Source organism: Astyanax mexicanus, chromosome 12 (genome assembly GCF_023375975.1).
Source record: "Astyanax mexicanus isolate ESR-SI-001 chromosome 12, AstMex3_surface, whole genome shotgun sequence".
In the NCBI taxonomy this organism is placed as follows: domain Eukaryota; kingdom Metazoa; phylum Chordata; class Actinopteri; order Characiformes; family Acestrorhamphidae; genus Astyanax; species Astyanax mexicanus.
Window position 1 is genome coordinate 50,215,009 of NC_064419.1, and position 13,178 is coordinate 50,228,186.

The window sequence follows — 13,178 nt, forward strand, 5'->3', positions numbered from 1 at the left end:
GATTTATTTTAACCACAAATTACCTAATATCTTCTATACCATATATAAAAATAAGTTAATAGTTTAGTGCTATAAATATACATGAGGTAACTTTCTGAAAATAATCATTTTGAGAATAATCCACACAAACAAAATTGAATATGGGCTTAAAATATCAGGGTTTTTAAAGATAAAAATATTTTGCTTATTTATGAGTATGCTACTGTCTATGGCTGGCCGATATGATGGTATGATATGATATTTGAGGGTATTTTTGAGATAATATTCTTGGCAAAATATTTTATTATAAATAATTTATGATTTTTGATTTCAACAATATACTCCTGCAACTAAATAAACATTAAATTTTTAGTTTGTAAAAACAACAAAAAAATTAATGTTTGTTTTGTGATCAACAATAACTTACCAGCTCTCTGATTTTGTATAAAATAATAAATGTAAAATTACAAAATAAATAATGTTACATAAAAACAATGTAATGTAACAATAAATCTACAACAGAACTTAAGCTCCTAATATTTGGTGCTGCATTTAAACTACAAAATAACTTTAATATTAAACTGCTTTCGAGAAAAATACATCTATTATCGCTCTATAAGAACTGCAGTGCCGCTGGGGGTGTAGTGTAGTTACACTGCAGTGCCGCTGGGGGCGCTACTCGGTACTCTGCGCTGTTTGGTTGTTTGTACTACAGACCGGTACCGGAGAGCGGGAGCAGCGGGAGCAGCATGCCGCCTCGGACGCCGCGCGCGGGGAAACCCAAACTGTTTAAAGTGCGGATATCCGGACGGGCTGAGAAATTCGGAGTAGCCGCGTTTACACTGAAGGAGCTGATCCAGAAGGGAAGCGAATTATTTAAGGTAAGTTAGAATAAAACAACCGCTTTGTTCTGTTCTGCTTTACTTCCGGTGCCCTGTCTGTTTGAGTTAGCCTGCCGAATCCCGCTACCATAGTGTAGATCAGCAGTACTCGGTAAAACTCACTGTTTATACGATAAAACTAAATAACTCGTGTAAAAACAGAGCCAGTTCTGTTATATCGTGAGCGTGTAATAACCCCCCGAGATAATGAGAAGCTCTGAATGTTTGTTAACTAACTAATTTACCCCTTGTTTAGTTCGGACGGAGTCATGTTTCTGCATTAACAGGTCTAACGTTATATTGTTGTTGTCGAATGAAAAACAAGTTTCTCATTTGTGTGGATTTTTAGTTTACTACATAATTTAAACAGAGAAACTGCCCCTTTCTGAACTAAACCAAAAATGAGCTGAAATAAACTCTTTTTACATTGACTTCCATTGAAAGTTTAGAAGATTTTTATCTCTCTCCTGTAAAGCTGCTGTTTTAAATATACTTTTTTATTAGACAGCGATAATATCAACTTTATTTATTACTAGCTCTGCTAAAGTTTCTTAGATAAAGCAGCACAGACTGAACACATTATATCAGATGTTCCCAACAGAAATACAGGGTAAAGATTACGTTTTTGAGATAATCGCTTATAAAACCACTTATGTTTTATAACACTCACAAATACAGTAACAGCAAGTTTAGACTGTGTAAAATACCAGAGAAAACCCGTATTTACCTAAAGGAAAAAAAACTTAAACTGTGAATCAAACACACATGGGTCAGCGCATGCGCAGTGTCCGTAGGTGTCATATAAGGACGGGTAGCGCAACTCGACGGAACACCTGGTTCCGCTCTCAGTGCTGCTGCTCAGAAACGTTTCACTTTTCCTTCCTTTTTTACCGTTTTGTTTGTTTCATTTCTTGATTTGATTGATTGACTGTTTAAGTGCCTGATTGATTTATTGTCTGGCTGATTGATTTTTTTTATTAGCTGTTTTACTGGCTGATTGACTGTTTGATTGATTAATTGTCCGGTTGATTGGTTAATTAATTGGTTGACCGTTTAATTGGCTGTTTGGCTGATTGTTTAATTTGTTTAATTGATTGTTTGAGTGATTAATTGATTGATTGTGTGTTATTAGGTCTCTGGCTGTAAGCAGAAGCTGCAGTGTTGTCTGTATGAGGACGGGACGCGGATAACGGAGGATTATTTTCAGTATGTTCCGGAGAACACTGAGGTCCTGCTGATCTCTGAGGGTCAGAGCCGGAGCGGCTGTGAGTCTCTGTTTAAATAATATCTAAATAATAGCATAAAAAAATCATAAATTCTACTTAAAACATAATTAAATATATAATTTTGCGTTTTGACAAAATAATAAACAATAGGCAGGTTTTCCCCACGGGCTGGGGTAATATTACCAAAATCTCAAATTCCCATTATCTTGATGTTTAATCTAGGGATGTGCAGTGATGGATTTATCAGTATTTATTATTTTTAGTGGGTGATAATTTTTTTTTTATTATAATAATTATTATTTATGATATAAAATCAATGGTTTCTAACAATTTCTAGATATATGAAACTGATACTTGTTGAAGTATTATTTGTATGGTGAAAAAAGAAGACGCTGACCACGGAAGGTTTTATTTAATATTATTTGTTTCAATAGAACTGTTGTTTTATTTAAGCTGTTAATTTAATAAAAAATGGTAAACTGTGAAGAGTATGTAAGTTAGATGTTAAATAAATAAATAGATGCTACAGATAATTTCTCAGGAGAAAACTTTAATTGTATTGTTTGTATACAGGAGGATAAAAACTAATGTTATTTGTTTTTAAAATTTTGTCTCTGATCTCTAGCGCCGATAACGTGAAGTAATATTTCTTGCGTAATGATCTTAATGTATTGTGTGATGACAGATGCCAAATTTTTGCCTGAAATGAACTGTTTTGTGATAAATATAGATAATCCAGAATGTTTCAGTGTGTCAAAAGGGAATTTTTACTTTGACATTTTTTCCCCCCTAATCTTTCAATAAATTAGATTAGTAGGATCTTCTGTCAGATATGCACTTTTTATTCTCTTTTTTTTCATTCTTCTAAAACAGATTTTTATCTTTTCTATGAATTTTTGATATTAATCTCTTATGAATCTCCTCCCCGCAGTGCTGTATGATATCAGGCAGGTTCTGGGTTCAGACCGTCACTCAGACGAGCTCATCAGCGCGGCGAAGCGTCTGCTGACGGACGACGGCGAGGAGCTTCCAGCTAAGAGGAGGAAACTGCTGGGAGATCTGCTGAACAACCTGACGGACAGCGCCGAGCTGGAGAACCGCACCCAGGACCAGGACTGGTTTCAGGGTAATAATAAATAATCAGTTAAAGTTACAGCAGTGATTATAAAAGTGTTTAGAGGACGATAAAACTGCAGTATAGGAAAATAGAAGAGATGAACCCATTCATCAGTCAATTCAGAGTTTTTTCCTTATTTTAAAATGTTCTGTATTGTATATTAAAGCAGAACTCTGGTGTAAAATGTACTTTTATTGCAGTAAAACATGATAAAAATTCTTATCTTTGATGAATAGCACACCTCCGCTCTCCCACAGCGTTCAGAGATCCAGAAATTTTAAGTGTATCCAACAAACACCCTTCAGACTGGGAGATACGGGGCATAATTTACCCTGATAAATCACTTTTTACACCGTTATCCAGCTCAAAGTAGCTCCACATCTCCTTACTAGAATCCAAAAGGAGAGTCCTGATATTTAAAATGAGGCATTAATAACTTAAAAAGTGCTTAAAAAGAAGTTTATTAAAAAACACTGTTTACATCCTATAACTCCTATAGCTTCAGCTCCGAGCGCCGCCATCACTGTACTGATAATAACATAGACATATAAATACATAGACTTCACATAGTGCAGCAGCTGGCACCAGGAGTCATGGTAATCAGTGGTTATTTCTCTAATAAACTGATCCTGCAAACTTACCAGATCATATTTGGGCAATTTTATACAGCAGTTTTGTATGAGGATCACTGTAGGAACTTAATTATGTGTTTTGTGGATAAAAAGGAATTAAGACTTTAACGCCATTAACCGGATATCCCTCTCCAGAGTGCATCTTTCTGCTCACACATGGAGTAGCTATTAGCCCAGCAACTCAGCAGCACTAAAAACTCATATTTCATATTCAAAGGCACTGAAAATGATTTTCTAGCTGACCTGCTTATAAAAACAAAACAAAAAAAATGTTTTTCACCACAAATAGTTAAAAATCTGGCTCTTGTTTTATACTCTCTCTCTCTCTCTCATCTTTAAAATAAAAGACTCACAGCCATGGATGGATGTTAGCTTATTTTATTTTTTTAACACCAGTATTATAGAAATAATAATTTAATTATTTCCATTGAAGAAAATCACTTCATTATGAATCTCTTATTTTTCAGGTATTGATTCGAGGTTTAAGACTAAATCTGCGTATATGAGATTTAACTGTGAACAGAGGATACGAGGCTACCTGAAGGAGGTAGGATTCATTTTCATTAATATATTAGATTTTTTAATATTAGTCAAACAAACTAAATGATAATTACTAAATGTTATCAGTATCCTGCATCAGTGGAACACTAAAATACTTCGCTATTGTAACATTATTATCTTTACATGGTGTAAGGAATATATATATATATATATATATATATATATATATATATATATATATATTTAATTGTATTTTATTTTTTATCATGTGAAAAGCTAGTAATTGATAATTTATTAATTTATTTTTATTTTATTTTTTTAGTGGACAGCATCAATATGCAATATATATTATTGTTACTAGGGGTGTGTCATTGTTTTGTTTCCTAATGTATGGTGACAGTTATAATGTAATTTAGAAAAGCATATTCAGTATTCTGTACTGAAAACTGTATTATTATTTATTAATTTACTCAAATCAATTTTAATGTTGATTTGGTTGCAGGAGTATGTTCTTTAAATTAGTAAAAAAAAAAAATGATATATTATTTTTATTTATTGCTAAGATTAACATTATTGCAGAAATACCCTGAAATATTGTGATATTATTTTAGGGCCGTATCGCCCAGCTCTTAATGTTTGTACATGAAGAAATCAGCTAGTGACACTAACACTTTACTTTTAATAATCAGTTTGTATACTGCTGTCCCGTGACTTTTGGTATATGTGTGTGTGTAGGTGGACGGGCACGCTCAGAGTATAGTGAGTGTGAGGGAGAGGGAGAAGTATAAGAAGCTGGTGGTGAATCTGGTGGAACGGCTGAAATCTGACCGTTATAACGGCCGTTACTTCGACCGGACGGAGCAGCAGCAGCACCGCCTCTGTACCGACGACGGGTGGTTCACCTGCCAGGTACCATATAAACCTCCTACTGTAAATTAGATATTTAAATCAGTTACAGAGAAGTACAGTAGAAGAAGTGAACTGAAAATAGGTGATTAAACTCAGATCAGGTGTGGAAATGCCCTAAAACTGTAATTAAATGTAGCTAAATTAGGTAAATGTGTGTATACTTTATAATAGAAATACACTGAATTAACTAGTGTTTGGTATCGTCACTGATTTCCCAGTTTGATTCGATTCTGATTCACAAGTTCCCGATTTGATTCAAAATCGATTAATTTAAGTAAATGTGGGTAGTTTAGTGTGCCGGCTGCATGTAAGTCTAGTTAATCCGGCTAAAGTGGGATTAGCTTCTCCGGTGATTTGGCTAACCGAATCTTTCGCTAAGAAAACGGTGGATTGAGCTGGTCAGATCTTAATTTAAATAAAGTTCAGGTGAAAACATCACAGGAAAACAAGTTAAATCAGTGTTAAATGTAGTAGTTTAATAAACACAGGCAGCAGTGAGTGAAAATACAGGAGAAAAACACTTACATTTCTACAGAAACAGAAACTCCCCGCAGTGCTGAAGTAGGGGTGGGCAATATTATATCGTATACAATATATCATGAAACAGAAATATCATGATATTAAAAATCCATATTGTGATAATAGGGATGTTCTGTCTTAAAAGTAGTCTATTATTAACTGTGAAGCTTTAGGTGTATTTATTGTATATTTGTTTAGTGCACTAAATATTCTGCAATATTTTTTGCTGCATTATATTATTTTATGCTATATTATTTATTTTGCCACATTATGATTATACTGGTATACTATTATACTATATTCCTGAAATTAATGAATTTTTCTTCTGTTTTCCTATATCGCCAAGTATATCGTTATCACAAAAATACCCTGAAATATCATGATATTATTTTAGAGCCATATCGCCCACCCCTATGCTGAATCCTCCACTGATCACTCCAGCCAGAGGGCGGGACTCGGGTTTATATGAATCCATATCAGATCATTCAAACGTCGATCAATTTAAATTGAAGAATTGATTTTTTTTAAACACACCTCTAGAATTAAATGTTCTGATTTGTTATCAGGGAGCGTTTGATGAGCAGAATTGTGAATCTCTTCATTCAATAAATCCTTACGGCAACCGAGAGAGCAGAATACTCTTCAGCACCTGGAACCTGGACCACAGGTAAGATCTGATTACCTATCAGTAATTGTCTGGTCTATTTTGGAAATAAAGTAACTTTTCATTGTTTATCTCAAATTTACTTTTTTTAAATAACTACAACAGCATCCTCCTACAGTAATATAATTTAAAATTAAACATGATTTATACTATGGAAAATGTTTTTCAAAAGACATCAGCACCTTGATGTAGCGCAGCTTTCTCCCCCGGCTCTGCTGTGCACGCGCACTACCGTAATACACAGTTTAGACTCACACTCAAACTTTTTCGTTCCAGCAAATGTTATTTTTGGATTGCTTATATCTATTAACATGCTTTACTTTTTATTTATATATATATTTTTAAATATGTTATGATTACTATTATTTTTACGAGCCTGATTTTTAGGCACAGTTAGTGTGAGCATTAGATTTCCAGTATTTTGTCTAAAAGTGATTTTAAGTGAAGTTTCTCCAGCACTAAGGCTGGGTGCAGCAGCTTTAGCATTAGCCGCTAACCACAGCTCTAGTGGGACGTGAAAAAAGAAAATTAAATGCTTGTTAATGAGGAAAATAGCCATAAAACCTTGAAACTACATATTTAAGAAAAAGTCATGAATTTTGAACAGTCCTGGATACATTTTGGAAAAATAAAACGCCCATAAAGTTTTGAAAAAGTCATGAAAAAAAATGTTACTCTGTTAATTATTTAATGACCATTAGCAACATCTGCTGCACTGCTCTGTTTACAGATAGATCTTTACCTTGTATAGAAATTTTATATATTTTTATAGCATTATATATTTTCTATTCTTCTGTGTTTTAATTTATGTTTAAATATGTTTCTTATTGTATTGTGTTGTAGCTGCTGGATGCCTAAATTTTCTTCGGGATAAATAAAGTATCTATCTATCTAAAACTTTAATATTTTTTTTGTTTATTGGTTGTAAAAAAAATTATTTAATAATTTACTGGTTGAGAATTTTCAGAAATGGCATGGAAAATTCATGAAAAATCATAGAATATTATTGATAAAAAATTAAAAAGTGTATGAACCTTGTATTGAGTTTCACATTCTGAACTGAATTACTGAAATAAAGCAACTTTTCAATGATATTCTAGTTTTTTAAGTACCTGTATATCAGTGGATAATATATGTGTAGAAACATTAATGTGGTGATTGATGGTTTATATAAATATATAAACTCCTGTGTTTTAGGATTGAGAAGAAGAGGGCGGTTCTGCCGGCGCTGGTTGAAACTCTTCATGGTCAGAAGATCAGCAGCATTAATTTGGATTATTTCTACAGGCTGCTGTTCACACGCACCAACCTCAAACTGGTTCACATCGTCTGCCACAAGAAAGGAGCTCACAACTTATCCTGTGACCCTTGCCAGCTCTATAACCACGGTAAAAACACCTGAACCTCACCTGTGCAGCCAGGGGGCGGGGCTTATCATCAGCGTTACCTGCAGGAGCAGTAATTAACTTTCACTTTTTATTTTTCTCTCAAGTGTTTTTATGTTATTTTCCATTGTTTTGTTAAATCAGTGTTTTTTTTATTTTAAATGACAGGGAATATATTTTTATAATTATTTTATTTTTATATATTTTTTAAAAGTAAAATTTAAAGAGGTATACACTGATAATGAGAACTTGAACCACAAAACTCAAAAATACCCTTTTCACTCTCAGGTTTTTGGTATAATAATGTTTAATAACTTTTTATTTAACTAAATTAACCCTTTAAATCAGGGCTGGTGCCTAAAGCACAAATGCATTGTCGTCCTTCCCATACAATAATTTTAATACATCAAATTCTGCCATTTTACCTAAGTTTAACATCTCATTATCCCAAAATTCTATAGTAATATCACCTGATACTTAAATCATTGTTGGTTTCATTTGATTACAGTTTGATTTGCTGATTTTATAAAACTCCAAACTCACAAAATTAGGCAATTTTCTAATTAATCTAATTACATTTTTACACTATTATTACCTGAAACATAAATTATCAATACTTTTCCTTTAATTAATAAGTGTTTCCTTTTTTTTTTTTAAGACTTCAGTAATGTCATTTAATCAGAGTCTAATTTCTGGTCTAAATACAACCAAATAGGTGTTTTATTTCTTTCAAATTTTTTTTTCTTTTTTTAATTTTTCAAAATCACTGGAACAGCATCCTCCTACAGTAATATAACTTTATTTTTTTTAATCATGATTAATACTATGCAAAATGTTTTGTTAAAAGTCTTCAGTGTATTTATTTAACAGCAGCTTGATGTAGCGCAGCTTTCTCCCCCAGCTCTGCTGTGCACGCGCACTACCGTAATACACAGTTTAGACGCACACTCAAACTTTAACACTGATTCTTTTGATTCTTCTTTTTTCCAGCAAATACATATATTTTTGATTATATCTATTAACATGCTTTATATATTTTTTTTTATTTTAAATATGTTATGATTACTATTATGATTTTTCACGAGCCTGATTTTTAGGTGCAGTTGTGTGTGATCCTCGTGAACGGAGTGTTCGTTATGAAATGTGTCTACAGTTTAGATCACTTATGAAAACATTACCTTTTCATTGCATATATTAATCAGGGATTCTCCAGATATTGTAAAACTGAAATGATCTGTGAAATGACAATATTAATTTAGTGAAATGTTAAAAAAGACTGATTCACTTATTCCTGACAATCACTAATTTATATATGTTTATATTTGTATTAGTTGTGCTTTGTTTGTTTTTTTTGTCTCAGGGTATATGGTGGTTTTGTTTTTGCTTTTAATTCTTTAATTGATGCAGTTAGGGGGGGGGAAAGTCATAAAACTGAAATGTTTTGTATTTCTGTATTTTTCATTTGGCTTTCAAACCAAATCTTGTATATTTCTGGCCAAAATGGTTCCTTTATAATGTTAAAATACATGAATATATTTCATCTACAATTTAATGTATTTGCATTGTTCTAAGAAATGTTTTTATTTCTATTACTTCTATTGTATATATTTGTTTTAAATTATATTGCATTTGTTTTTTCACTTCAATCTTTGATATACAATATGAATTAAATTTAAAAATGCAATATAAAATATAAGTAATAGAAATAAAAACATTCATCACAATGCAAATACATTGAATTGTAGATTAAATATATTCATGTATTTTAACATTATAAGGAACAATTTTGGCAAGAAACAAACATTTCATCTTCATCTTCATCATCAATAAAATATCCTCTGAGCTCCACTTCAAAGCTACAGAAAGAACTCCACTCGTCTCTGATCTGCACATTTCTGTTTATATTTTGTTTTGTAGGATATATTTGCAAAGCATAAAACAGATCAATACATCAGCTGTTTACAGATCATATACAAACCTGGTATTTGGTAGCAAAATTAGCTCTTAATCAGATACAAAAATATACAAATCTATAATCATAAACCAAAACTACTAAACTAAAGTCTCTCGGTTTATACAGACCTGCGCATATAAAATAAATTACACTGTTAAAAGTCTTATAAAGATTATAAAGTTAGTGCAAATGTTTCATACAACAAACTATATACACACAATACAGCACAAAATTACAGATATACAATAATCAATCAGAACTCAGAGTATCAATCAGTTCTTAATGAGAGACAGAACAATAGAAATATATGTTCAGTTATAAAGTGTATATAAAAGTAAAAGAGGCAGATAATCTACAGTTTAAGTTTTACATTTCCTTAATCATAATTATAATGCACCTTGTGGAGGATTTGGGGAAAAACAAACAAAAAAAAACATAAATGAACATCTTCACTCCAAAAAAAAAAAAGGTACATTTATATGTATTATTATAATACGCTTCAGATGACAACAGAACAACTGGTAACACTTTACAATAAAGAGCATTAAACAATAAGTATTGTTCTAGAGTGTCTCAAGTTATTATTAATTGACACTAATTAAGACACTGTTTAACATAACTTTTTAAATAATGACAATTCATAATTATGAACCTCATTAAGTAATTAATTAATTTAGTAATCATCAGACTTTATTAATTATTTGAAACTCTATTTTAAATTCTATATTAAGTACTGTTAATTAATGCACTCCTTTAAAGTGTTACAGAAAAATGGGTTTAATTGTTGAATCTGTATCACTCTATTCTAAAGGAGAGAAAAAAATTATATACTACAAAAATAATAAACTGGACAATTTTCAAATATAAACAAATATCATATACATCCATTACATCTATTTTATTTATTTAAAAAAAAAAATCAAGTTCATGCTAATATCTAAATTTATGTAACTCATTCGACTGAATCTTATCAATCGTACAATACATCTGAACTCAGGAACAACTGATAACACTTTACAACATTATTAACAGCACTTATAACAGTAATAACAGTATTTTATGTCTTAATTGACACTAATTAAGACATTAAACGTTACTAAATTGTAATGATTAATAAAGTCTTAATTTATGTCGGTTAATAATTATCTGAGACATTCTATCATAAGTATTTAGTTTGTTTTTAGTTTAATTTGTGAACATCACTAGAGGAGAAAATACTGATACTAAAGGGGGAAAAATAATAAACTATTTTCAGATATATTAACATTTCTATAAATTATAACTTTCTCTGTTAATCTAATTATTAGGGAAACTTTACCAAAACATGATCAAATTCATGCCAATATTTACATTTATGTAACTCATTCAACTGGTAATAAAATAAATTAATCATACAATATATCCAAACTCAATGGAACCAAATGGGGTGGGCAAAATAAATATGGAAATCGATAACATAAATGGAAAATCCAAACAAAACTTGATAATAGAAATGCAAAATGTGAGGGGGAGTGCAAGAGAACATTTTCATTTGTATATATTATATATATTATTTAAAAAAAGGCCTTAGTTTGGTATTTATGAACAGAATATTAGTAGTGTTACCGGAGGTTAAACTGTGTTTCTGATCGGGACTCTTATTCTGGAATCTGAACAGCTGGCCGAGTCTAAACAAGCAGGACACGCTTCAGCTAACAGAACATAAACACATGAATTACAGTCTGAGATCCGCCCCGCCCGTCTATCACCACCCCGTCTGCACAAACAACTCATCACACGACAAGATAACAGCACCAATAATTACCTCACCTCATCATAATAATCACTATAACACATATACCATATATACCATATATACCATATATACCGTGCATACAGCACACTGTTTAATACTTATATAACTCAGATTTACCAGTACAAATCTAATTACTGATCTCTGTAATGCAGTTTAGGAGAAACTGTAATTTCAGATATCAGGTGTGAAATACATCACCAGTCAAAAAATTATATATAGTTTTTGAAAAAACAAGACATCATATTAAAAATGATGAGTTTCTTTGATTTTACCAAATTTAAAACCTCTGGAATATAATCAAGAGGAAGATGGATGATCACAAACCATCAAACCACCAAACTGAACTGCTTGAATTTTTACACCAGGAGTAAAGCAGCATAAAGTTATCCAAAAGCAGTGTGTAAGACTGGTGGAGGAGGAGAACATGATGCCAAGATGCATGAAAAAAAACTGTGATTAAAAACAGGATTATTCCACCAAATATTGATTATTTCTGAACTCTTAAAACTTTATGAATATGAACTTGTTTTCTTTGCATTATTTGAGGTCTGAAAGTTCTGCATCTTTTTTGTTATTTCAGACATTTCTCATTTTCTGTAAATAAATGCTCTAAATGAGAATATTTTTATTTGTAATTTGGGAGAAATGTTGTCTGTAGTTTATAGAATAAAACAACAATGTTCATTTTACTCAAACATAAACCTATAAATAGTAAAATCAGAGAAACTGATTCAGAAACTGAAGTGATCTCTTCATTTTTTACAGAGCTGTAAGTATATCGTTTTTTTTATTGTATCAAAATCTAATGCTGATAATCACATTTGATAGTAATTACAGGTATCTCTAACTAGAGTAAAATGTGACTAGTCAGAATGGTTTTACGAATCTTAAATTATAACTAGTACATATTTCATAATTAATATCAAATGATATAAACTGCATTATTGAGATCTGTAGGTTTAGGTTTTACTAGTGAAAACCCGAGTGCTGCTGCTGGGGTTAGGATAGAGTAGTTTGCAGTACGTGAAATAAATCAGCCTCAATAGTGAACAGGCATTTACTTTACTCAGGCCACTCAGTGACATCATTCCCCTTTAGTGCTTACGTTCATCATTAAGGCTTCAGGTCACTTTTTATACATTTTATGAACTATAAACTATATAACCTCCAGGCCAAAACAGCAGGTAAAAATTACATAAATAAAAGTGTCCCAAATCTGATTTCTAATACATATGATACAGGCGTGGTGTAAATAATGTAAAAATAAAAATCTGATATATTAATTCCAAATAGTAATGGTAATGAATCGGTTATATGTCTGTTATATGATATGTTATGCACATCTCAAAAAAAAAAAAGGCAGAATGAGTGGGGGGGGGGGGGGGGGAAACATGGTTAACAGCAGTGAGCGGGAAGATGAAGATGAAACTGAAACTTCACGTGAAGCGCTGCTCTTTGGTACACGAGCATCAGTTTAGAAGTATGAACTGTTCAGACTAACTTTTTTTTTATTATCTGGATCATATATCCAATATTAAACTGAATTAACTGTTCACACTCCTGAAATAAAGAGTTAATGTCGTTTATTAGCTTAATTAATTAATTAATTTTCTGAC

At 31.6% G+C, this 13,178-nt stretch overlaps 1 protein-coding gene across 1 annotated transcript; it reads left to right on the forward strand.

The window, feature by feature from the left end:
- The first annotated feature begins 677 nt into the window (after nucleotides 1–677).
- dffb (DNA fragmentation factor, beta polypeptide (caspase-activated DNase)) lies at nucleotides 678–9,137 on the forward strand. Its single transcript, XM_007236680.4, has 7 exons — nucleotides 678–860; nucleotides 1,993–2,125; nucleotides 3,018–3,212; nucleotides 4,303–4,382; nucleotides 5,072–5,245; nucleotides 6,331–6,431; nucleotides 7,626–9,137. Exons 1-7 carry the CDS (start codon nucleotides 729–731, stop codon nucleotides 7,828–7,830), a joined length of 1,020 nt encoding a protein of 339 aa, XP_007236742.3. The 5' UTR covers nucleotides 678–728; the 3' UTR covers nucleotides 7,831–9,137.
- The last annotated feature ends 4,041 nt before the right edge of the window (nucleotides 9,138–13,178 follow it).

Excerpts from the sequence above, each read along its gene's own strand:
- dffb (XM_007236680.4), top strand. The coding sequence starts at position 729 with ATGCCGCCTCGGACGCCGCGCGCGGGGAAACCCAAACTGTTTAAAGTG. Across the intron at positions 861-1,992 it reads AGGGAAGCGAATTATTTAAG|GTCTCTGGCTGTAAGCAGAA; the intron begins GTAAGTTAGAAT and ends GTGTGTTATTAG. Across the intron at positions 4,383-5,071 it reads TACGAGGCTACCTGAAGGAG|GTGGACGGGCACGCTCAGAG; the intron begins GTAGGATTCATT and ends GTGTGTGTGTAG.